The 26,189-nt window shown below is 50.0% G+C and overlaps 1 protein-coding gene and 1 long non-coding RNA gene across 8 annotated transcripts; one reads left to right on the top strand and one right to left on the bottom strand.

The window, feature by feature from the left end:
• Window positions 1-731: 731 nt before the first annotated feature.
• LOC123383580 (neurogenic locus notch homolog protein 4-like) lies at window positions 732-24,921 on the top strand. Of its 7 annotated transcripts, none has more exons than XM_045051490.1 (21): window positions 732-900; window positions 1,698-1,779; window positions 1,973-2,265; window positions 3,796-4,143; window positions 4,220-4,342; window positions 4,461-4,697; window positions 4,797-4,952; window positions 5,261-5,455; window positions 6,857-6,970; window positions 8,119-8,232; window positions 8,320-8,442; window positions 9,193-9,352; window positions 10,559-10,704; window positions 10,986-11,138; window positions 11,353-11,470; window positions 11,688-11,775; window positions 12,130-12,283; window positions 13,087-13,271; window positions 15,228-15,480; window positions 15,708-15,820; window positions 24,471-24,921. In XM_045051490.1, exons 1-21 carry the CDS (start codon window positions 843-845, stop codon window positions 24,495-24,497), a joined length of 3,240 nt encoding a protein of 1,079 aa, XP_044907425.1. In that variant the 5' UTR covers window positions 732-842; the 3' UTR covers window positions 24,498-24,921. The 7 variants fall into 7 exon arrangements, with proteins under 7 accessions (XP_044907425.1, XP_044907423.1, XP_044907422.1 ...); XM_045051488.1 differs by having other exon boundaries at window positions 22,639-24,921; XM_045051487.1 differs by lacking the exon at window positions 24,471-24,921 and adding an exon at window positions 16,641-17,016.
• LOC123383582 lies at window positions 2,590-6,859 on the bottom strand. The gene is made up of 3 exons (XR_006593428.1): window positions 5,924-6,859; window positions 3,450-3,632; window positions 2,590-3,250 (listed from the first exon to the last, which is right to left on the bottom strand). It is a non-coding gene; the product is annotated as an uncharacterized LOC123383582 (long non-coding RNA).
• Window positions 24,922-26,189: the final 1,268 nt, after the last annotated feature.

The raw sequence follows: 26,189 nt of genomic DNA, 5'->3' as shown, positions 1-26,189 counted from the left end.
CAGGGAAATGAATTCTCTTTTGTCATTTTATTTACTCCAATTCTGAACTCAGAAACTGACATTCCGTACATCTCAGAGATCTCTGTGGTAGAGAAAGGGAAGGGAACCTACCTAAATATACAGTTTGTGCTGGATAATCCAGACTGCACATTTCAGTACCGACAACGTTCATTTATCATTGATATTGGTTTTATACGTTTCCCAACAAAGGAAGGCCAAGATTTCCCCCAGAACCAGCCCAGTAACTTGCCCATTCCCCCAGAGGAGAAAACTAAGTCCCCAGCAAGGGCCAAGGTAATGGCTAGGAGTGCCCTGCATTCCCACTGCCAAGGTTAGTGGTTTCGACTTATAGAAAGTTGCAGATTGACCAAGAAGCACGGATACTAACCTGGAATAGAAGATGCCTCAGCACCCCACACCTCTGTTCCAGGCCCTGACCCTCCCAGGGCAAGGGTAAGCCACCTTGTCATTCTCATCTCTAGAAAGGGGAGACCACACAACAACAGAAGGGCTGGGACTGAACCCAGAACCTCCCCTCCCAGCCCGGTGCTCCCGTCCTGTTCACCTGCCACACCATCCCACTCCCCCTCTCCCCAGGGGTTGTCAGGGACAGAAGGCCCCTCCCTCATCCCCCTCAATGTTGTTCCACTCCTCCCCCTCCCATCACTAGGGTGTCCAGGACATTGTGTGACTCAGGAAACAGCTCAGACGTGAGGCTTGCAGTGGGCAGAGGAGGAGGAAGGGGCCATGGGAGCAGAGGAGGTGGCTCCTGCCTCGGTTGAGGGCTCTGAGGGTCCTTGCCTGAGGAGGCAGAGGATCTGGGTGTGGGGCGGTGCTCTGGAATGCAGCCCCCTTCACTGCTGCTGCTGCTGCTGTGTCACTCAGTCGTCAAGACCAGAGGTGAGGCATGGGGTAGAGAGGTGACGGGACCCATCTTCCTTAAGAGGGTGTTGATGGGTTGGGGGCGGAGGGCCAAGCCCCATGCTTTGAGAGGACACCGGGTGGAAGAGAATCTCACCACCATCACCCCCCAAATGCAGGGAGAGAAGACTCTGCTGCTGCAGCTGCACAAACCAAGGCTTTGGGGCCTGTGCCAGGGGCGGTGACTGTCTGGGGAATGGGTGGGAGGGTGCCCGCCTCAGGGAGAACCCAGTTGGCCTTAGTGCTGGCGGACAGCAGGCTCTTGCAATCACATTTAGGAGGTAAAGAGGGAAAAAGACTGGCCACCTGCTAGGGAAGGCGATGAGAAAAAAGCAGGAGATGGAGACATGGGAAGGTCAAGGGCTGACCAAGTCCCTTTCCCGGTCCAGCTGTCCCCACCCCCCGGATGGCTCAATGCTGGGCCCTTCCGGGAGGAAATCCCTTCAATGTCTCAGCCATTCACCTTCCAGGAGTCCCCTGGGCCCCCCTCCTGAGCCCTGTTGTCTCCATTCCAAGGGATGGAGCCTGAGGCTGACTTGGAAGGCTGGCTAATAAACAGGAAAGGGGGTGGGGATTAGGAGCTCAGAGGATCCCCAGGCCTGGGATGGGGGCGGGGCGAAGCGAGGGCAAGAGCACCACTCCCTTAAGGATCAGGCAAGTGCAGAAGTGGTGGTGGCTGAGAGCACGTGTGGGGCTGCTGCAGGCAGCAAAGCACCCAGAGAAATCTGGGAGCACAGCGCTCCCCACTCCCATGCCTTCCTCATCTCCATCCCTAGTGCTTCGGTGTGGGGACTTCCCAGAACCCTGTGCCAACGGAGGCACCTGCCTGAGCCTATCTCAGGGACAAGGGAGCTGCCAGTGAGTGTGTCTCCTGGGAGTGGGAGACCGGAAATGGGGAGGGAGAGCTGGGGAGGAGGAGGGACTGGGAAGGAAGGAGAAAGGGAGGAGGTAAAGGCACTAAAGGGAAACAAATGAAGGCAAAGGAAGGGAGGTGGGAGAGAAGGCAAAGAGGACCCAGTGACTTAAGTTTCCACTCTCCTCCCCTGCTCAGGTGTGCCCCTGGCTTCCTGGGTGAGACATGCCAGTTTCCTGACCCCTGCCAGGATGCCCAGCTCTGCCAGAATGGGGGCAGCTGCCAAGCTCTGCTTCCCGCCCTCCCAGGCTCCCCCAGCCTTCCCTCTCCCTTGGCCCCCAGCTTCTCCTGCACCTGCCCCTCTGGCTTCACTGGCCAGAGGTGCCAGGCCCAACTCAAGGACCCCTGTTCTTCCTTCTGTTCCAAAATGGGCCGCTGCCATATCCAGGCCTCAGGCCGCCCACGATGTTCCTGTCTGCCTGGATGGACAGGTGAGCACTGCAGTGGTGGGGAGGACGGGACAGGCAGGAACACCGGACTGGGAAGTGGGGTGGGAAAGATGGAACTGGAGTCTGCAAAACAGCCAGCCCCTTTGAGGACAGACGCTGTGAGAATCAACAAGCCCTCTTGCTGACCATTGACCCGAGACACATTCACCAGCATGGCTGTACCAACGGTTAAAACGTTGAAGTGTTTTCCAACCCGTTAGTAAATGGCTACTGCCATAGCCCCCTTAGTGCCCCAGCCTGGCCCCTCGACCCAGTAGCTAGAGGGTTAATGCCTAGCACAAGGCAGGGAGAGGGGAACCTCCTAGATTCTGCATAATGGGCATCTGGCCTTTATTCTTCCAAGTAGGAACCCATAACAACACCTGGAAAGACGGTGGTGGTGGGAGGTGTAATGGGGGTGGAAGGGATCTGACCCAGAGAGAGGAACGGGTATCAAGGCAAGGAAGAGGGGTGCAACCCGGGGATGAGGGTGTGGGACCCCTGGTGGGCAGGGCGTCCTAGCCCGGGGAAGCAGTCAGGGGTATGGGACAGAGGTGAAAGCCCCTGGAGAGGAAGGCTCCTCTGATCTACCAGGAGAGAGAGGACTGGACAGGGCAGTGAAGACCACACGGGGAGGAAAGTGATCTGTGAGGGGTGGACTAGAAGAGCAAGGCTTCTCAAACGTGGCAAGGCACAGCAATCACCTGCAAAGCCTGCAACATACTGGTGCCCACGTCCCAGAAAGGCTGCTTTAGTGGGTCTGGGGTGGGCCCAGGCATGGAGATAGTTTGAGTGCCTGGGTAATTCTGAGGATTTGGGGGTGGGAGACCAGCCTCTCGTGGTGTGACAACAAGGAGGACTGTCAATGGCAACTTGCCAAGCCATGTGCTTCAGAGCAGCGGCCCACGTGTCCAGTGCCAGCTCTGCCACCGATGAGACGCGCGCCCTTGCATCAGGTAGTTAAGCTCTCTGCATCCTCAGTTGCCAGCTGATGTCCACACGTCAAAACGTTGTCGAGAGGAGGAAAGGGAGTGATGTTCAGGAGGTGGTCACTTAGCCCAGTGCCAGCCGCCACCACCGCCCTTGCCACTGGGGGGAACACGTGAGACGTCTGTCTCCTTATCATTATCTGCAACACTGTACCCACCTAAAGATTAGGAAATCCAGACAAGGGAGGCCAGACACACCTGAGGGCACACAGCGGTGGTGGCACAGCAAGGTGCCGAGTCTGGAGGCCAGCTGCTTTTCTCCTCCCCACCAAGGAAAGGCCACCAAATTTGGAAGGACACTGTGTCTCAGGTCTGCTCCGCAGGGCCAGCCTGCAGTACTCCCACCAACAACGACAGCTCCCGTTTTCCAGAATGCCCAAACTGAGGCAAGGGGTGGTGGAGCAGGGCAAAAAGCGTATGGGAACAAAGAGAAGGCAACATGAAAATCAGACACAGATAATCCAGAGTGAGAGCTGGATTCTCCCAGCAGGGGTGGAGGGTGGGGGGGCGGGGATTGAACAGCGCCCTCTGTCCTCTGCCTCAGGTGAGCAGTGCCAGCTTCGGGACTTCTGCTCAGCCAATCCCTGCGTCAATGGAGGGGTGTGTCTGGCCACGTACCCCCAGATCCAGTGCCGCTGCCCACCTGGCTTCGAGGGTCATGCCTGCGAACATGATATCAATGAGTGTTTCCTGGACCCAGGGCCCTGCCCCAAAGGCACTTCCTGCCATAACACCTTGGGATCTTTCTGGTGTCACTGCCCCACTGGGCAGGAGGGTCCACGCTGTGAGCTCCAGCCAGGACCCTGCCCCCGCAAGGGCTGTCCCAATGGGGGCACCTGTCAGCTGGTTCCAGGGAGAGACTCCACCCTCCACCTCTGCCTCTGCCCCCAAGGTGCGTCCTCACATCTGCCACCCCTCTCCCGGGGCAGGGAGGTCCCTTCCCTTCGCTAATCCCATGACCCTGTCAGGTTTCCGAGGCCCGAGCTGTGAGGTGAATCCAGATGACTGTGCTGGGCACCAGTGTCAGAACGGGGGCACTTGCCTGGATGGGCTGAGCACCTACACGTGCCTCTGCCCAGAGGCCTGGACAGGTGAGTCGTTTAAGCCAAGTCCATGGCCCCCGTGGCCCATATCATCAGCCCCTAGCCTCCCCTCCTCACAGGGCTCCCAACTCCAGCCTTTGTCCCCTTCCCATCCCATCCCCCACAGGCTGGGATTGCTCCGAAGATGTGGATGAATGTGAGGCTCAGGGTCCCCCTCGCTGCCAAAATGGGGGTACCTGCCAGAACTCAGCTGGCAGCTTCCATTGTGTGTGTGTGAGCGGCTGTGGAGGCACAGGCTGTGAAGAGAACCTAGACGACTGTGTTGCTGCCACCTGTGCCCCGGGATCCACCTGCATCGATCGTGTGGGCTCCTTCTCCTGCCTTTGCCCACCTGGCCGCACAGGTGTGACAGAGGGCTCGGGGAGGTGGCCGTGAGGATGGCAAGTGACAGAAGCATAAGGGGGGCAGCTGGGATCCTCAAGCGGCCCATCCTGCCCTCCAGGACTCCTGTGCCACATGGAGGACATGTGCCTGAGCCAGCCATGCCACGGGGAAGCCCAGTGCAGCACCAATCCCCTGACAGGCTCTCCACTCTGCCTGTGTCAGCCTGGCTACTCGGGGCCCACCTGCCACCAGGACCTGGACGAGTGTCAGATGGGTAAGGCACCCCCACATCAGATCCTCTCTGAGTCCCAAACAGCCTCTGCAAATTATTTTTCAAATTAAAAATACAATCATCTCTTTTTTCCCAATTTGGTCCAGATTCGGCAATTCTTCCCTACACGGTCTTCTCACCAGTGCTTAGCCCTCCGGGCCCCACTTAGTCCTCGTCTGTGTTAAAGACACCAGCCCTTTCTCTGCTGTGTTCATTCTGCCACAAGCAGGCCCTCGTGCCTTCCCTGGCAGTCTGGCCTCCTTGCCCTTCTGCCCTGGGCCCCTGTGAACTTCTGACCCCTCTCCTCCTAGCCCAGCAAGGCCCCAGTCCCTGTGAACACGGCGGCTCTTGCCTCAACACCCCTGGCTCCTTTGACTGCCTCTGTCCCCCTGGCTACACGGGCTCCCGCTGCGAGGCTGATCACAATGAGTGCCTGTCCCAGCCCTGCCATCTAGGCAGCACCTGCCTGGACCTGCTTGCCACCTTCCACTGCCTCTGCCCACCAGGTACTAGATGGATGGGGCCCTGAGTAGAGGACACAGGGGACTAATCCTGAACCCACTAGGCATGACCCCTCCAGAACATAGATAGCCCCAGGCCAGTTGGGATCAGCTATCAAAGAATACCTCTTTCTCATCTCCCCACCCAAGATGAACACTCTGGGAAACCCATGGCCTCTAGGAGAAGGGCAGCCACAGATGGTACTGAGGTTGTACACTGCTCAACTCTGGAGGTGACAGGAGAGCATTCACTTCATAGTCATTGTAAAGTGCGCAGCCTGGTCCACTGTGCACAGAGGCCCATCAAGGAAGAGCAGAACAACAGCAGCCTCGGCTCATGCCAACTCAGAATGTTCCTCCTAATCACAGAAACTCTCCCCTGTAGAGATTGAGTAAATCCTTAAAACCCCAAAGGGCCTGTATGCTTGAATTTGGTACAATAGAAAAAAAAAAGTGCCACAAGGCTGCACCTACCTCCAAGTTACTTTTAAGGGAGACAGGTCTCCCCAGGGGTATAGTGACCAACCCGATATCAGGAAGCTGAATGAAACCGAAAAAATAATAGCTTACTTTATGCCAAGTACCACCTGAACATCTTACATGCATTTTGTCATCTTGGGAACAACCCTCTAAGGTCAGTATTGTTACTGTATCCATTTTACAAGAAACAGACACAGAGAGATTAAGTGAGTTGTCCAGCCAGTAAGTGGCATGGCCGGGATTCAAACCCAGCGCTTCAGTAGATTTAACCACTACACCAAACAGCCTTCCTAAACTGAGCAGCATCCAAGGAAAAAAGCTGAGAAAACCATGCAGTCCTCCAAGGGACAAGGTCATAGATACCAAGGAACTTCAGAAGCAGAATCCCCAGGCAAGAAGTGGGAGGCAGCCGAGGTCTAGAGGCTGATCCAGCTTCAGTTCAGGGTGAGACTGTGGATACCAGGACAAGCCCAAAGATACAGGACAAATATGTGACCAACAAGCTACCCAAATGCCCTTCAAATACCCCCCTTGGGGACTCCTGGTCTCCCTGGCACAGAAGCCTGCTGGGGTAGAACAAGGGGCATGACTCACCTCCAAGCAGATGCCCATTTGTTTCATTTGACCTTGAGGACCTCCAGGCTCATTAGCCCAGCCCAGTGAGCCTGCCGTCTGGGCACAGAGAATGGCCCCCAAAGGTACTTCCTTGCTGCCCCCTCGGGTCCCAGCAGGTGCCCTCCCCCCGAGCTTTCACATTCATTTAAAGGGGGCAGAGCCACACACAGCAGAGCAGCAGGACCGCAGGCTCGTCGCCCCAACCTTCAGGCACACAGCACCCTGGGAGGGTTCTAGAACCCTGGTCCTCCTGGGCAGAAGGGGTGAGCAGCCCGGGCAGGGCTCAGCCTGCACCACATCTCCATGTCCCAGGCTTAGAAGGGCAGCTCTGTGAGGTGGAGACAGACGAGTGTGCCTCTGCTCCTTGCCTGAACCACGCTGACTGCCAGGACCTCCTCAACGGCTTCCTGTGTGTCTGCCTGCCTGGTGAGTACAGATTCCACTCCAGTCCTTCAGCCCAGGCCCCTGAACCACAGTGCAGGCCCGGCAATCCCAAACCTTTTGAAGTTCACCCTGGCTTGGCCAACGAGGCTCCCATTTCTCCCAACTCCTCTGCTCCCCCAACTCTCTTCTGTTACATCCCAAACCTTCCTCGCCTACTCATCCACCTTTATCTCTGTCCTGCCAAATTACCCAAATCGTCCCTTCTGGCCCTCCTCCAGAGTCCGCTCGTGGGGATCCCAGGCTGGTCTTGGCACTGCTCACCCTGGATGCAGGGAAAACTGCCCCCGGCCTTCCTTCTCCACCATTATCGATCCCTCTGTTCCCTGATGTGATGATAACAGATGTTTCTTGAATATTTGCTCCAGGCCAGGCACTTGGCTGTGTACTTTTCAGGCATTACCTCCTTTAATCCTTTCATTGACACCATAAGGTAGGTTCTATTATTCCCCTTTTACAGAAGAGGACACTGCAGCCTAGAGAGCTTGAGTAACTTGCCCAAAGTCACACAACTGGCAGGTGCGGAACATCATCCTCCTGTCACCTCCACCTGCCCCAGGTGTCTTCTCTGGGAAGCCCCCCAGGTTCACTTTTCCTGCTGAGGGGAGGGGCCACGACTTGCATTTATGCTTTTGATACATAGTATTTTCACCATTCACACACACAGCCAGTTATACCTTCTTTATATAAAGAATGAAGTTACTAAGATATGCTGTTATGTTCTGAAATTCAAATCACTCTTTGAGAAGCCCCCAGATTGGTACCTTCATTATATAATGATACATGCAGATGAACCTCCAAACCAAGCCATTTGAAACAAGATTCTCTTCACTGCAATTCATAGGAATGTTATTTCTGTCTGTGTAAATAGAAGGTTAAATAGTGGCATTAACTCTAAATTTCTTGTTTGAATCCATGAAATCATACCTGTACATCTCAGTCACAAATATTTGTAACAAACTCCCTGATGAATCCAAAGTCACAAAAGAAAGAAAAAGAAGGAAAGGAGAGGAGAGGGGAGGGGAAGGGAGGGGAGGGGAGGGGAGGGGAGGAGAGGAGAGGAGAAGAGAGGAGAGGAGAGGAGAGGAAAGAGAACCTTTACCATCTCTCCCCACTTACTCCCTGCCCCCCAGGATTCACTGGCTCCCGGTGTGAGGAGGACATCGATGAGTGTGGAAGCTCTCCCTGTGCCAACGGTGGGCAGTGCCAGGACCAGCCTGGATCATTCCACTGCGAGTGTCTTCCAGGTAGACCAGTGCTCAAACACTGGAGGGAAGAGTGGGGGCCAAGTGCAGACTCCCCTGCAGGTCCCTGACCCTCCTGCTGTGCCATAGGCTTTGAAGGCCCTCGCTGTCAGGCCGAGGTGGATGAGTGTCTGAGTGGCCCATGCCCCACTGGAGCAAGCTGCCTGGATCTCCCAGGAGCCTTCTTTTGCCTCTGCCCCTCTGGCTTCACAGGTAAGCAGGGGAGGTGTTAGAAAGGACTGGCAGGATAGTTGAGTCCATTAGGGGTGGAGCAGAGGTCATTGCTGGATAGTCAAGGGTTGGACTGTAAAAAGAGAATGAGAATGGAACCCCTTCAAATTATTCAATGCAAAACCTGCACAACTTGAGGCTGACAGCAGGTGTTATTTACAGGGCCCACACTGGGCCCAACATGAATGGTGTGATTAGGGTCAGAAACAGGATGGGGTTCAAGAGGAAGCCATTCATTTGCTTATTTAGAATGTATTAAGTGCCTCCTATGCACAGCCAGACACAGACACAAGTTGGTAAGAAACCTGCTCTCCTCAAGTGGCTTTAAATCTAGTGCAGAGAGACCAAGAAGTCTCCTGTTGGTTATGGCCACAGGTGCTCTGAGAGAGGACTGCACAGGATTCTATAAGAGCACAAAGGACCAGCCAACCAGACTAGAGATGAGAAGGCTTCATGAGGAGGTAATGGCTATGCTGAGTCTGGAAGAATGAGTAGGAGTTTGTCAAGACAGAATGATTACATGTTTTAGCTGCAGGTAACTGCATTGCGAAATGATGCCATGCAGGACCCTGTGTGCCATTCTAAGGAAGTTAGACAGTATCCTGAGGCAACAGGGAGCCACTGAAGGACAGGTTCGTGGGGAGTGAGCAAGTCATATGTAAAAAGTGGTTTTGGCACCATCGAGGACATAGAGGGACTCTGTTTTCCCTGTGACCCATCTCCCCACCCCAGGTCATCTCTGTGAGGTTCCCCTGTGTGCCCCCAACCTGTGCCAGCCCAAGCAAAAATGCCAAGATCAGGAAGACAAGGCTCACTGCCTCTGCCCCGACGGAAGCCCTGGCTGTGCCCCCGTTGAGGACAACTGCACCTGCCACCACGGACACTGCCAGAGGTAACCTTCCACTGTCCTCTGGGTCCTCCTCAGCTAGGCCAGGGGGAGACAACCAGGGAGGGGTGAGTCTGCAAGAAATGACCAATAGGGAAGAAGAAGGAAGTGGCCAAGTTCTGAGGTCAAAGCCAAGGTGAGGGATCCACTAGTGAGTGCTATCCCGTGAGGGGAGAGTTCATAAATAACAGGAGAAACGGAGGGCTAGAGGGTCAGAACAGGAAGAAAAACATGAAATCCCAGGGCTAATTAGCCATACATTAGAGGGGTACCTGGGTGGTTCAGTCGGTGGAGCGTCCGACTTCGGCTCAGGTCATGATCTCACAGTTCATGAGTTCAGGCCCCGCGTCCAAGCTGTGCTGACAGCTCGGAGCCTGGAGCCTGCTTCAGATTCTGTGTCTCCCTCTCTCTCTCTGCCCTTCTCCCACTCTCACTCTGTCTCTCTCTCTCTCAAAAATAAAAAATTGAAAAATTTGAAAAAAAATCATACATTAGACAAATATTGAACATCTACTATGTGTGGATACTTTTCCAGGCACTGGAGGAATAGCACAAAACGAAAGAGACAAAGTGTCTGTTCTCATGGAGCTCTCATTCTAATGAGGAAAGACAGATAATAAACAAATTATAGAAGAAATGTATATACATATTCATACATATAGTCGGAGAAAACAAGCAGGAGGCAGGTATGGAAGGGGAAAATGCTGAGAACAGAGCCACTGAAGAAGGGGACCAGAGTCTCAGGGCCAAAAAAAAGAAGAGATCAGAGAGCTGGGTGGCTCAGTTGGTTCAATTTCCAACTCTTGACCTCAGCTCAGGATGTGATCTCAGCGTGGTGAGTTCAGGTCCCACGCTGGATTGGACTCCGGAATGGGCGTGAAGCCTACTTAAAAACAGAAGAGGTGCCTGGATGTCTCAGTCAGTTCAGCATCTGACTTCGGCTCAAGTTGTGATCTCGCGGCTGACAGCTCAGAGCCTGGAGCCAGCCTCAAATTCTGTGTCTTCCTCTCTCTCTGCCCCTCCCCACTCACACCCTGTCTCTCTCTCTCTCTCTCTCTCTCTCTCTCTCTCTCTCTCTCTCTCGAAAATGAACATGAAAAAGAAAAAAAAAAAGAAAGTCATAGGGGTCTAACCAATGATGAGGAGTGGGGAGGGGAGAAGAAAAAATCACCAGAAGAAGAAAAACACCCTTCTTTTTCTCGTTATGACCAGATCCTCATGTGTGTGTGATGTGGGATGGACAGGACCAGAATGTGAAGCAGAGCTAGGGGGCTGCATCTCCACGCCCTGTGCGCATGGGGGGACCTGCCACCCCCAGCCCTCGGGCTACAACTGTACCTGCCCCACAGGCTACACAGGTGAGGCCCTTCCCAAACCACAGACATTCTGGGCTGGCCACCTCTAATCAAGAGCAAGACCAGTAGAGGCATGTGTCCAAGGCCTCTGGGTCTTGGTCACCACCAAGGAGAACTGGGCATGTGCTGCAGGGACCACAGGCGATATGCAGGAGGTGGTAAGAAAAGAAAAGAGGTTGGATGGAAGACAAAAGGGATGGGGATGAGGAAAAGGAAGGGGAGATAAGTGGAGGAAGACAGACAGAAGAGGATGCCCTTTCTCAGACCCCACTCATTTCCCTCAGGCCCCACCTGCAGCGAGGAGCTAACGGCTTGTCACTCAGGGCCCTGTCTCAATGGTGGCTCCTGTAGCCCCAGCCCTGGGGGCTATTCCTGCACCTGCCCTCGGAGCCACACTGGGCCCCGCTGCCAGACAAGCACTGACCACTGTGCCTCTGGTGAGTACCTACCATGTTCTGGGGCTGGGCCACAGGTGGATGGAGGAACTGGTCAGGGTGTGTTGGTGCCGTCTGATAAAAATCAACTGGCCACCACGAGCTGCAGTTTTGATGGGGGCAGCAGGGAGTGCGTGTATGTCCTGTGCGGGGTGTGACTAAGGTCACAGGCCAGGTATGGGTAAGGACCCAACCCCTCACAGCCTCCTCTCTCCAGCCCCGTGCCTCAATGGGGGTACCTGTGTGAACAGGCCTGGCACCTCCTCCTGCCTCTGTGCTGCGGGCTTCCAAGGCCCACGCTGTGAGGGAAGGACCCGTCCTAGCTGTGCAGACAAGTGAGCAAAGACCCCTAGAGGAAGGGAAGGGGCCCCTCAGCCTTCCCACCCTTCCTGTCCATCTCCTCTGGGGCTCCAGGCTGCCTTGAATTCCACATCTCACATCCTTTCACTATGACTCCCTTTCTGGTTTCCTATCTCATCACCGCGTCACACACTCCCTGCCCTTTGGTTGCCGGGACTGCCTCCCACCATGCCTTGTCTCTGTCCTGTCCAGCCCCTGTAGGAACAGGGCAACCTGCCAAGATGGTCCTCAGGGTCCCCACTGCCTCTGCCCCCCTGGCTACACAGGAGACAGCTGCCAGGTGAGGGGTGCTGAGCCAAGTGTGCTGAGGAGGGCGGTGGCTGATGGGCTCTAGTGGGAGGGTCTCAGGGACTAGAAGAGCAGGGAGCTTGGGAAGGTAACCACATGAAAGGGGGTGTGGAATCTGGGAGTTGAGCTCTAGCTTGAGGTTTGCATGGAGTAGAAGTAAGGAAAGGATTTCTGATCCCAGGAACTGTTCTGGGATGTGGGGGTGGGGGAGGGAGGCTATCACCTGGCCCCAGACCATTCAGGAGAGAGCTTGACAGGTAAGGATTTTGAGCAGCTGGCAGAAGACCATCTCTGGGCCTGAACACATGACACTCAGTCTTGCCCCATGCTGTCTCCTAAACCTCAGACTCTGGTGGACATCTGTGCCCAGAAGCCCTGTCCACACAATTCCCACTGCCTCCAGACTGGGCCCTCCTTCCAGTGCCTGTGCCTCCAGGGATGGACCGGGCCTCTCTGCAACCTTCCACTGTCCTCCTGCCAGAAGGCTGCTTTGAGCCAAGGTACTAACCCAAGAACCAACTGGGGAACAGATGAAGAGAGAAAGGGTGTCCCTCTCTACCCGATCCCTAAGGGCATCCACATACAACCTTTGACCAAAACAACCAACTAAGAGTCAAAGTAACACAGACCAACCACTACTGCTGATTCTATAGCTCAGCCCTCCTATCACCATGCTCAAAGCAACTCAAGCAACACCAACCAACCCAGACAACAAGACTCCAGTTTATCACAACCACTGAGACATAACTCCATGTGAAGCAACTCAACTCTGTCACTATCATCATAACTCAGCTAGAATGGATCACACTTAACCCAACTTCACTCAACTGCTGCTCCCAATCATTTTCATGTTATGCCAACCCCCTTGTGAAAGAATACCGCCCCCTCATTCCAATGAGTTTAATATGAGCAGAACTCAGGAAAGAGACTACTGTGGGGTTAGGGGATGGGAATCACAGTGAGAGAACATCACAGGATGCCAATTCAGGGGACAGACTTAGGCACCTAAAGTTTCCGCTGAGTTCTTTCTTCCTTGACATTTGTTTTAAGCCAAGAATACAGTTGCTTATAACGCTCTAATAAGTTTAACAAGAGGTATCTCTCTCCATTCTGGCAGAACAGGCAGGAGGGGGATCTTGATGTCTTAATCTCTTCAGCACCAGAATTTATTGACTCTTCAGGCTCCAGTGGCCTCCACCCACCCCAGGAATGCCAGTGATCCCCATGAGCCTCTCTGCTCTGTGTCTGGGGCCCCTGAGAACCTAACTTAGCTTTGTCTATCCCTGTTTGCCTTTCTTCTCAGGCACAGAAGTTTCTTCCCTGTGCCAGAATGGAGGTCTCTGCATCGACAGTGGCTCCTCCTATTTCTGCCACTGCCCCCCTGGATTCCAAGGCAGCGTATGTCAGGACAGGGTGAACCCATGTGAGTCCAGGCCCTGCCAACATGGGGCCACGTGCATGGCCCAGCCCACTGGGTATCTCTGCCAGGTAAGCCGGTCTAGAGGAGAGCAGTAGGGGAGACAAGCGTGGGTGGATGTGGGAAAAGCAGTTGAGGGGGCGTGTAGTGATGTATTCATTTCCCTTTCCTTTACCCACATACCCAACCAACCACCAAGTCATGCCATTTTGCCTCCTAAATCTTTCTCAATTCTGTCCTTCCTCCTTCACCCTTTGTCCCACTGCCTCAGTCTAGGCCTTTGCTGCCTTCCACCCTCCTCCACACATGGAGCACCCTCCTATTGTCCCTGCCTCCCCCCTTGTCCACCTATAGGCTCAACCTTTACTCCACTACCAGGGTGCTCTGTTGAAAACGTTAAGCTGACCTGTCACTCCCCTGCTTAAAACCCTTCAGTGGCTGCCCACCTCTTTTTAAAAAAAAAAAAAATTTCTTTTAATGTTTATTTATTTTTGACAGAGAGAGACAGAGCATGAGCGGGGGAGGGGCAGAGACCGAGGGAGACACAGAATCCAAAGCAGGCTCCAGGCTCTGAGCTGTCAGCACAGAGCCCGACACGGGTCTAGAACTCACAGACTGCGAGATCATGACCTGAGCCTAAGTCGGACGCCCAACTGACTGAGCCACCCAGGCGCCCCATTGTGGCTCTTTGATAGTGAAATCTAAGGCCAGTGTGACCCAGCCTTGCCTGCTTCTTAGGTCTCATGTCCCCACACCCCCGCCCTCCTACTCTCTGCTCCAGCTGCTGTTGGCTTCCCTACACACCCCTTATACTGGCTCTCCAGTGTCCTTCCCCACCCACTTCCACTGGACGGTGCTCAACAGGTGCCTTCCTCAGGGAAATGTCCTTAACTTCTCTCCAGACTGGGTTTGGGCCTCTCCCTCGTGGTTCAGATCACTGAGCAGAAGAGGCAAAGCTGGGATTCAAGTCCAAGCAGCCTGATGCCTGTACTCAGAAGGCTAACTTTGGATAAAAGGTGTGATGCAAATCCCCCAACCATCCTCTTTAACTTTTTAATTTTATTCTTTAACTTTTTATTATGACCATTTTCAAACACACAAAAGCAGTGTACTAATTAGTAGCAAACACCCCTTCACCCAACACTCAGCTTTACCTCCCCTTTCCTGAGACTCCTTCCCTCCGATATGTCCAAGATACCCCCTCACCCGCTTCTCCCAGCCCTCCAGCCACTCCTCACGCTCTGTAATTCCCTTTTGCTCCACCTTTCTGAAGCCTGGTACTGCGTTCTTACATGCTCTCCTTCCTCTTGCAAGAACTCAGCACATGGTACAGACCTCATCGATGACCCTTCTCCCACTAGCAGAAAGGTAAACAATTGGAAAATGGCTAAGGGTACTGGTTATGAAGTCACAGACTTGCACTGAATCCCAGCTCTGCCACCTGCTAGCCGAGTCATGCAGTCTTTCCAGGAATCATTTGCCTTTTCTGTAAAGTGAGAATCAAATGAGATAATTCACATACAAGTTTGTTGGGAGGGTTTTATGAGCTTATGTATAGAAATCATGCAATAAATGCTAGCTGTCTCTCTGGTTTACTGAGAAAGTCATGGAAGCAGGGATGAGTTCTAATTTTCTTCATATTCCTAGGGCCTACAACAGTGCCTGGCACAAAGTAGGCACAAATAAACACTTACAAATTAATTAAGAAAGCATGACAGAGCCTGGGGGTGAGGCGTGTGATTGAGGGAGGGAGGTCTTACCAAAAACAGAACTATGTTTAATAGCATTGTATCATAAGATGGTTTGGGACTGCTGGAGCGGTTAAATTGCCCACTGTTGAACAAGGGTATAGCATGGAGTTGAGATACAAGGGTGAAGCTACACAGGGCTGTGATGGATGATCAGTTGAGTGATACTCTGAACTGGAAGGTAGGGAAGGGATTGGGCAGACTGTCTTGAGCTGGATCCCCTGTACTGTTGAGGTGGGCTGGATTATTGGTTCCCTGTCTGGCCCTCCTTGCCCGCAGTGTGCCCCAGGCTACAATGGACAGAACTGCTCAAAGGAATCCAACACTTGTCAATCCCAGCCCTGTCACAACCATGGGACCTGCACCCACAAACCTGGAGGCTTCTACTGCACCTGCCCTCCAGGGTTTGTGGGGCTGCGCTGTGAAGGGGACGTAGATGAGTGTCTGGATCAGCCCTGCCACCCCCCAGGCACTGCAGCCTGCCACTCTCTGGCCAATGCTTTCTACTGTCAATGTCTGCCTGGATACACGGGTGAGGCCTGGGAGGGTGTGTGTAGGCATCTCTGTGGCACAGCTGAGTTGACAACCCCCACCCACAAGGCAGCCTAGTCATCATGTCCATCCCCCTGCCTCCCCACCCCAGGGAATATGCCCCAGGATCCATTCCTGTGCAGGTAGTACTGGGTCAATTCCCAGTAATGAGCTAAGAAGGGGGCAATAACTGAAGTAGCGTATGACATCTAACCCCACCCACCACAGGCCAGTGGTGTGAAGTGGAGACAGACCCTTGCCAGAGCCGGCCCTCCTCCAACGGAGGGTCTTGTGAGACAACAGCAGGACCACCCCTGGGTTTCACCTGCCACTGCCTCCAGGTAAGTAACCACAAAGCAGTCTTCTCTGTTTCCCCCAACACTGGTGCCAGGTGAGAATGCCTGAGTGGGATCCTAGAGGGGAGTCTAGGGAGCACTGGAGTGGGAATTATTGATGAGAACCAGCCCATGTGAATGGCAATGAGTGGCTCTCAGAAGCAGTTCAGGGGGGCAGGCAGGATCAGGTGGTGGCATGAATGGATTTTCAGAAATCATTGGCACTGCCTAAGGTAAGGCCCCAGAGTCAAGCTGGGCGACCTTGGGTAAGTTCTTTTACGTGTGGGTGTGTGTGTGTGTGTGTGTGCGCGTGGACCTCAGATGCATGAAATCAGGTTAATCATAAGCCTTCGTTCATGATACACTATCATCATTGGTTTGTGCATGGCCTTCTTTTTATTATTCTTACAACATAATACCCAGGAACCTAACCTAAGAATTACAACAGTAACGATGACTCACATGTACTTATGTCTTCCTCTAGCCTCTTCCGCTTCCAGAGAAAGAGAGTTTATCACCCTATGTCCAAGGATTAAGATAATATTCATTTAATACCACTCTATTAAGTGTTTAGTCTTCCAGGTTGTTGCACACAGCGGTGGTTCGTCCGTTTTCACTGTGTAATATGACATTATGTGAAAAAACCATGGACAATGGTTTCAACATCTATAAAATGACTTGATATAAACTTGATGTTCTCTGAGGCCCCTTCCAGATATGAGATTCTAGGACCATCTGAGTTATCTTAACCCGAGAGTTTGCTCGGTGGGGGGGAGTGGGAAGAATAATACAAGGGCCTTCCCCAACATCTCTCTCCTCTCCACAGGGTTTTGACGGCCCCACCTGCAACCACAGAGCCCCCTCCTGTGGCCACCACCACTGCCACCATGGTGGCCTGTGTCTGCCCTCCCCCAAGCCTGGCTTCCCACCCCACTGTGCCTGCCTCAATGGCTACGGGGGCCCTGACTGCCTGACCCCACCTACTCCTCATGGCTGTGGCCCTCCTTCTCCATGCCTACACAATAGCAGTTGCTCAGAGATCCCTGGGCTGGGGTCCCCAGCCTTCCTGATGCTCCTGCCCTCCCAGCTCTTCAGGGCCCTGGTGTCAGAGGCCTGGAGCAAAGGGATGTGAGGGCAGAGGTGGAGATGGGGCCTGTGATGCTGGCTGCAGCGGCCCTGGAGGAAATTGGGATGGGGAAGACTGCTCCCTGGGGGTCCCGGACCCCTGGAAGGGCTGCCCTTCCCACTCCCGGTGTTGGCTTCTCTTCCAGGATGGGCAGTGCCACCCACAGTGTGACTCTGCAGTGTCTGTTTGATGGCTATGACTGTGAGCCTCCTCCAGCCTGCACGTGAGCCTAAAACCCTGACTTCAGGTTGGGGGTGGGGAGGCCTCTAAGTTACAGTGTGACCACAGCCTCAACTCCAGGCAGTTTCCACCCTTGATAACCATTGCCAAGTAGGGGTGGAAGACACTAGGCTCCAGCCCAGGGGAATAGGGCAGCATCAATATTTAACATGGGGACCAGGAAGGAGGGCACTGCCTCTGTCTGGGCTCCTAAGAGTTGTGAGAGCTCTGGCCTCAAGCCTCTCTAAGACCTGTTGCCATGGAGTATCTCCCCTAACAACCAGCACTCCTGAGGGAAAAGGTCTTTGGACTCTCCTTCAGGGAGACAGGAGAGCTTGGGAGGGTAGGGAGAAGGGACAGTCTTAGGAAACAAGGGTGTCATAGACATTAGAGTGTCTCAACTACCTACCACCCAGGGCCTGACTAAGCCCATTGCTCTGGAGCTGTATCCACTTAGCAACCTGTGCCCTAGAGGCAGTGGAATATCAGGCATCTCTCTGGAATGAAGAAGGGGGTCAAGTTTCTTTGGCGATCCTGAGTCCCTCTCATTCAAGCAAGGAGAGAATCATGAAAGCAGAAAGGGGAAAAAAGTTCCTAACCTACAAGGGAAGACAGATCAGGTTTGCAGCAGATCTATCCACAGAAACTTGGGAGGCCAGAAAGGAATGGCAGGACATATTCAGTGTGCTGAATCAGAAAAATATGCAGCCAAGAATTCTTTATCCAGCAAGGCTGTCATTCAAAATACAAGGAGAGATAAAAAGTTTCTCAGACAAACAAAAACTAGAGGAGTTTGTGACCACTCAACCAGCCCTGCAAGAAATTTTGAGGGGAGAAAAGATGAAAAAAAATTATATATATATATATATATATATATATATGTGTGTGTGTGTGTGTGTGTGTATAAATACCAAAAGCAACAAAGATTAGAAAGGACAAGAGAACACCACCAGAAACTCCAACTCTACAAGCATCATAATGACAATAAATTCATAACTTTCAGTATTCACTCTAAACGCCAATGGACTCAATGCTCCAAACAAAAGATATGGGGTAACAGAATGGTTAAGAAAACAAGATCCATTGATATGCTGTTTACAAGAGACCCACTTTAGATATAAAGACACCTTCAGATTGAAAATAAGGGGATGGAGAACCATCTATCATGCTAATGGTCAACCAAAGAAAGCCGGAGTAGCCATACTTAATCAGACAATCTAGACTTTAAAATAATGTCTGTATCAAGAGATGGAGAAGGGCATTATATCATAATCAAGGGGTCTATCCACCAAGAAGACCTAACAATTGTAAACATTTATGCCCCAAACTATAGAAAGCTTATGACAGAAATTGAAGAAGACACAAAAAAAAAAAATGGAAAAAAATTCCATGCTCCTGGATAGGAAGAACAAATATTGTTAAAATGTCGATACCACCCAAAGCAATCTACATATTCAATGCAATCCCTATCAAAGGAACACCAGCATTCTTCACAGAGCTAGAACAAATAATCCTAAAATTTGTATGGAACCAGAAAAGACCCCGAATAGCCGAAGCAATCTTGAAAAAGAAAACCAAAGCAGGAGGCATCACAATCCCAGACTGCCAGCTATACTACAAAGCTGTAATCATTAAGACAGTATGGTACTGGCACAAGAACAGACACCCAGATCAATGGAACAGAATAGAGAACCCAGAAATGCACCCACAAACATATGGCCAACTAATCTTTGACAAAGCAGGAAAGAATATCCCATGGAATAAAGACAGTCTCTTCACCAAGTGGTGCTGGGGAAACTGGACAGCGACATGCAGAAGAATGAACCTGGACCACTTTCTTACACCATACACAAAAATAAACTCAAAATGGATGAAAGACCTCAATGTAAGACAGGAAGCCATCAAAATCCTCGAGGAGAAAGCAGGCAAAAACCTCTTTGATCTTGGCCGCAGCAACTTCTTACCCAACACATCTCCAAAGGCAAGGGAAACAAAAGCAAAAATGAACTACTGGGACCTCTTCAAAATAAAAGCTTCTGCACAGCAAAGGAAACAATCAGCAAAACTAAAAGGCAACCGACAGAATGGGAAAAGATATTTGCAAATGACATATCAGATAAAGGGTTAGTATTTAAAATCTACAAAGAACTTATCAAACTCAACACCCAAAAAACAAATAATCCAGTGAAGAAATGGGCAAAAGACATGAATAGACACTTCTCCAAAGAAGACATCCAGATGGCCAACCGATGCATGAAAAAATGCTCAACGTCACTCATCATCAGGGAAATACAAATCAAAACCACCATGAGATACCACCTGACACCTGTCAGAATGGCTCACATTAACAACTCAGGCAACAAGAGATGTTGGCGAGGATGCAGAGGAAGAGGATCTCTTTTGCATTGTTGGTAGCAATGCAAGCTGGTGCAGCTACTCACCAGCTTGGAGGTTCCTCAAAAAACTAAAAATAGGGGCGCCTGGGTGGCTCAGTCGATTGAGCGACCGACTTCGGCTCAGGTCATGATCTCGCAGTTCGTGAGTTTGAGCCCCGCGTCGGGCTCTGTGCAAACAGCTCAGAGCCTGCAGCCTGCTTCTGATTCTGTCTCTCCCTCTCTCTCTGCCCCTCCCCCGCTCATGCTCTGTCTCAGAAATAAACAAACATTAAAAAAAATTTTTTTAAACCAAAACTAAACTAAAAATAGAACTACCCGACGACCCAGCAATTGCCTACTAGGCATTTATCCAAGGGATACAGGTGTGCTGTTTTGAAGGGGCACATGCACCCCAATGTTTATAGCAGCACTATGAACAATAGCCAAAATATGGAAGAGCCCAAATTTCCATCAATGGAAGAATGGGTAAAGAAGTGCTATATATATATATATATATATATATATATATATATACAATGGAGTATTACTTGGCAGTGAAAAAAGAATGAAATCTTGCCACTTGCAACTCCGTGGATGGAACTGGAGGGTATTATGCTAAGTGAAATTAGTCAGAGAAAGACAAAAATCATATGACTTCACTCATATGAGGACTTTAAGAGAAAAAAAAAGAGGAACATAAGGGAAGAAAAGCAAAAAATAATTGAAAAACAGGGCGAGGGACAAAACATAAGAGACAAATATAGAGATCAAACAGAGGGTTGCTGGAGGGGCTGTGGGAGGGGGGATGGGCTAAATGGGAAAGGGACATTAAGGAATCTACTTCTGAAATCACTGTTGCACTATATGCTAACTAAATTGGATGTAAATTTAAAACCATAAAAAATAGTATTATTATTAGTTTATATCTTTTGACCCCTTTTACCTACTTTGCCTACTTCTTGCCCCTCACCTTGGCAATCATCTATATCTTCTCTGTATTTATGAGTTTGGGTTATTATGTTAAGGGGGTGGTATTTTGTTTTCTTGTTTTTTGTTTCAGATTCCACATATACGTGAGATAATTTGGTATATGTCTTTCTCTTTCTGATTTATTTCCCTTAGCATAATGCCCTCCTGGCTATTAAAAATAATGTGGCAATAATACAGGTGTGCAGATATCTTTATGAGTTTAGTAATTTCATTTCCTTTGATTAATACCTAGGAGGGGAATTGCTGGGTGATAACGGTTGCTCTATTTGAGTTTTTTGAGAAACCTTTATATTGTTTTCCATAGTCATTGCACCAATTTACAATCACACCAACAGAGCACATTGTTGCCCTTTCCTCCCCATTTTTGCCAATCCTTGTTATTTCTTGTCTTTTTTATTACAGCCATTCTGACAGTTGATAGGTGATATCTCTTTGGGTTTTGATTTGCATTTCTCTAACGATGAGTGATCTTGAACATCTCTTCCTGTATTTCTTGGCCATCTGTATATCTTCTTTGGAAAAATATCTATTCAGAACACTGCCCATTTTGTAATTGCTATTTGCTTTTGTGTTATTGAGTTGTATGAGTTCTTTATATATTTTGGATATTAAACCCTCACCAGATATGTAGCTTGCAGATGTTTTCTCCCATTCAGTATGTTGCCTTTTCATTCTGCTGATGATTTCCTTTGTTGTGCAGAAGCTTTTTGGTTTGATGTAGTCCCACTTGTTTGTTTTTACTTTGTAGCTTTTACTTCTGGTGTCAAATCCAAAAACTCAGTGTCAAGACGGAGATCAAAAACGTTCCGCCCCCAGTTTCACCCAGGAGTTTTATGGTTTTAGCTCTTATGTTTAAGTCTGGAATACATCTTGACTTAGTTTTTGTGTATGGTGTTAGATAGGTGTCCAGTTGCATTCCTTTGCTTGTGGCTGCCCAGTGTTTCCAACACCACCTATTGAGGAGACTGCTTTTTGCCCGTGTTACATCCTTGGCTCTTTTATTGTAAATTAATTGGCTACATATGTGTGGGTTTCTTTTTGGGCTTTCTGTTTCTGTTCCATTGATCTAGGTGTCTACTTTTATACCAATGCCATATGCTTTGATTACTATAGCTTTGTGATAGAGTTTGAAAGCAGAAAACATGATGCCTCCAACTTTGTTCTTCCTTCTCAAGATGGCTTTGGCTATTCGGGGCCATTTGTGGTTCTATTCACATTTAAGGAATATTCTTTTCACATTTTTTTTTTGGAAATGTGCTTAAATTTTGATAGGGATTGCACTGAATGTGCAGACTGCTTTAAGCACTATGGGCATTTTGACAATATTAACTCTTGGGATCCATTAGGATGGAACGTCTTTCCACTTATTTCTGCTTCTTGTAATTCGTTCACCAATGAGTTATGGTTTTCGGTATACAGGTCTTTCATCTTCTGGTTTAAATTTATTCCTAAGTATTTTATTCTTTTTGAGAGACTGTACATTATTTTCTTGATTTCTCTCTCTGATAGTTTGTTATTCATGTATAGAAATTCAACACATTTTTATGTATTGAATATCTGTTCTTAAACTTTGCTGAATTCATTTACTAGTTCTAAGAGCATTTTTGTGGGGTTATTTAGGTTTCTATATGGCATATCATGCACTCCTACTAAGTGAAAAGGTAACTGGGAATATAGGATGATGTCGTCTAACTTGGATGAGAGTATGCAGACATATGGAGTGATAGTTTTCAAATTTTCTAAAATCTTTTGTTGTTAATATAATCAAACGAGTCCATAAGTATGGTTTGTTTTTGATATACTGTTTTCTTTAAACCAGACATATAGAGCTGTGACATAGTCCGGTTCTTCCCAACACTTTCCCACCCCACACTCTGTGCGTCTTGGGAGACAGCCACCCTGTCTCTTTTTTCTGTCCTGGAACCCAGTGCCTGACTCAATTCTTCAATGAATACTTCTCGAAATAATGCACTTGGGAAGAGGCTTATTTTTTCATAGATTTCCTGCAAGGCACCCCCCCCCCCGCCCCCGAAAACTGAATTTTACAGAAGTGTTTCTGATCTACCTGGAATCCTGTGAGGATGTCTTAATTTTGCATGGGGCTTCCTTTGCAGATAGATCAGACAGCCCAGCAGTATTCCGGCAATGTCTCTTGTGACCACCAGAGGGCGGGGTTTGGCTGCTCTTGACAAGGACACTGCTCCATTTCAACAGAAGATCCAAATTAATCTCCTTCAGGACTTAGTTCACAGTCTTCGCCAGTTGCCTTAAGGACTACCTATTCGCTTCTATGCTCTAGTTTCCTTGGGATCTATTGAAAATGCTATGCAAGTAACAACTTAAAGTAATACGCTGACTAGAAGATGTCCCTTCTTACACATGCAGACACATAAAACTTTGAATGTCTGAATGAAGGTGGACGTTCACCTAACATAATATAGAAAATGAACCCACAGTGATCAAAGACCTAAATTTAAGAGATAAAACTAAAACTCTGAGAAGAAAGCATAAGAACAAGTCTTCCTGACCTTATTTTGGCATCTGTTTCTTAAGGATGATACCAAAATCAACAAGAGGAAAAACGCGTATGTGGATAAATGGTCACCAACATGATTGCCTTTCCACTTGGCTCTTCATGTGCTCCAGGCACCAGGCAAGAATCGTACAAATCATTTCTCAAGTGATTCGTCTGACAACCCACTTAGCAACATCAGTTCTTTCTCCATTTCAGAGATGGGGTCGTGAGGCTCATAGGAACCCGTGGGGTCACTCAACTACAAAGAGGCTGAGCAGGTTCTAGAACTGCTGTCTCTCTGCCTTTGAACCCTGTGTCCGTCCACACTGCTCCACCCAGGAACCCAGAGGTCTGCAAATCTTCCATATCAAATCTCTAGGCCTGAAGACCTCACTGAACTGAGGGGGCAGTGTTGCCTGCCCTTATGACTGGGGCTTGGCTTGTTGGCCAAGGAATGGCAGCCAGCCTTTATCTGAGAAAGAGGAGGTTTCTCCCTGGGCACCAGGAACAAAGGTTCATGTAGCTTCAGGGCTGAGATGCCTCTTCTGCAGCATCTGATTGCAGCCTTCTTGTCAGGTAGGCCCCACAGGGGTGACAAGCACCAAATTCGAATCCTACCTCCGCCTCTCTGTGGGGCATAGAAGGGGAGAGTTCCCTCAGTCAAAGAGGGACAGCATTTCTACCTTCCTCATGGAATTGTTATGGTGACTTAGTGACATGATTCATGTCCCAAAAAGACACTCAGTAATCCTTAGCTGTACCTGTACATGTTACTCCACTGTGAGCCCACTGCTGCCATGGACTCAACCTCTGCATTCTCTGTCCCCTCTGCCTGGCACGCCCTGCTCCCTCTGACTCAACTGTCCCTCCAGAAAGCCTTTTATCACCTCCAGTGTGGGTGGAGTGTCCCTCAACTGGGCTCCCACAGCACTGTTGTTCACCCATCACACCCAGGCCAGCCCTAGCACTGGACATCACCCACAGCTTGTGTCTCTGGACATAGTCCCAAGTGTTGAGATCTGTGCTCTGGAGTTCCCTGAACTGTCAGCTCCTCCTTGGACCATATGTTGTAGTGCTCACTGAAGGAGCTCTTTCCCTCCAAAGCAGCCAAAGCGAGCTGCCCTCAGCCCCATGGCACCTGCCTTCCCCACCCCTTCTGTGCAATCAGTGGTGCACAGCATCTTGGGCCTCATTGGATGCCAGGATCCCAGTGCCTTTTGGTGCTTAGTATTGAAAATATTTTCTGGAGGTGAATTTGGGTTTTGATGGAAACATCAGTAGGATGAAGCGTGGCCACTTCCAACAAACCACCACAGAGCCCCTGACCAATATGGCAGTAACCCAGCTCATGGCAGCCTTTCCCCCTTAGTCCTCACGACTCTCCTCTCTTACCTGCTCCCCATTCAATGGTGTTTCTCTCTCTTTCTGCAGGGAGAGCCCCAAGTTTCCTCCTTCTGAGGATCTATCTCCTCTGTCTGGGGAGCCCCATCTTGTGGCAGAGAAGACATAGGTTGCTGCCCGTGGCCTCTCTTACTGCTTCAGATCAAGTGGACTCTCCCTGAGTTGACTTTATGGGAGGAGAGGAACCCCCGCTTCTCCTCACATGGTATCTTGAACAGGAAGCACAGCCCCTTCTCTCACAAAAATTGAACTTGAGGGATACCAAGGTTGGGGCTAGCAGGTGCAGGGGGTCACTGCCGGAGGAGCCTGAGGGGTGTTGAGGGGTATACCCAGTGCCAAAACCCCTGGCTGAGGCTCTATCTATCCTGCAGCTTCCATGAGCACTTAATGTGATTTGTAAAGGTCTCCCTTGCTCACAGAAGTTCAAGTGGTTCTTGCTGTTGCCAATAAAACTACATCTGGATGAATACATTCAAATACATTTCCTACTGATGGTCTATAACTCATTGACCTGACCTGCACTTACAGGTTCTTTCCTGAGAGGCACAGGCCCAGCCAGGGTGGAGGGCCAGCAAACAGACAGCAGTGGCCCAGGCTGCATCTTCCCCTAGCCTGAAAGCAGGGCCCAGCTGCTCTACTTAGAAGCTGAGTTACGGAACAGGAGGGAAGAAGTGGCTGGGGTGCATCACAGGACGGGGCCTGGATGAGGTGTGTTCCAGGACATAGGATAGGGATGCTGTCAGGGTGGTCATATGAGGGGGATTTGGGTTCTTCCCTGCTCTATGGGTCACTCCTAGGTACTCTCATGGGCTCAATCCTGGCTTGTCCTCCTAATTCTTCAGGTATCCACTCAGTCTCTGGGGTCCCTCCTTTCCCAAACAAGGCCCCAACTTAATAAAGAGACTGTACAATGGAATACTACGTGGCAATGAAAAAGAATGAAATATGGCCCTTTGTAGCAACATGGATAGAACTGGAGAGTGTTATGCGAAGTGAAATAAGCCATACAGAGAAAGACGGATACCATATGGTTTCACTCTTATGTGGATCCTGAGAAACTTAACAGAAACCCATGGGGGAGGGGAAGGAAAAAAAAAAAGAGGTTAGAGTGGAAGACAGCCAAAGCATAAGGGACTCTTAAAAACTGAGAACAAACTGAGGGTTAATGGGGAGTGGGGGGGTGTGGGCGATGGGTATTGAGGAGGGCAACTTTTGGAATGAGCACTGGGTGTTGTATGGAAACCAATTTGACAATAAACTTCATATATTGAAAATTAAAAAAAAGAGAAACTGTAACTATTGGAAACTGTAATCAATACCTCAAGAAAGTATATAAATTATACTCCAGGAATTGTGCTTATAGGGATCAGTCCTAAAGAAAGAGAGATTTATGGCACAGATATACCATTCACTACAATTATGCAAGTCAAAAAATTGGAATTGGCCCAATTATTCAACAGCTGGAGACACTGAATAAATGATGATGTGTGGCCACTGAGAATGCACAAGGGGATAGGCGTGACTATGCCTGTCCACTGTGGAGACATTAGGTAGTATAAGAGCATAGTCCTGGAACCCTCCACGCCCCAACCCAACACACACTCACAGACACACACACACACACACACACACACACACACACACGCTACAAAGAGAAAGGATTGGAAAAGGGAAACAATTTGTTATGGGCAATTATTTGTTGTTAGGAGTGTGTCTTTTTTCTTCATATTCATTTATTTGTTATTTTTT

Source organism: Felis catus (genome assembly GCF_018350175.1).
Source record: "Felis catus isolate Fca126 chromosome B2 unlocalized genomic scaffold, F.catus_Fca126_mat1.0 chrB2_random_Un_scaffold_44, whole genome shotgun sequence".
NCBI lineage: Eukaryota > Metazoa > Chordata > Mammalia > Carnivora > Felidae > Felis > Felis catus.
The sequence above is the reverse complement of the archived record's forward strand: the minus strand, read 5'-3'. Positions and strand labels throughout refer to the sequence as shown.

What these genes read in the sequence shown, in the direction of transcription:
- LOC123383580 (XM_045051487.1), top strand. Translation starts at nt 843, where the DNA reads ATGCAGCCCCCTTCACTGCTGCTGCTGCTGCTGTGTCACTCAGTCGTC. An exon ending in TTGCCCACCTGGCCGCACAG is followed by an intron (nt 4,698 to 4,796) that starts GTGTGACAGAGG and finishes CCTGCCCTCCAG; the next exon opens with GACTCCTGTGCCACATGGAG. An exon ending in CCACTGCCTCTGCCCACCAG is followed by an intron (nt 5,456 to 6,856) that starts GTACTAGATGGA and finishes TCCATGTCCCAG; the next exon opens with GCTTAGAAGGGCAGCTCTGT.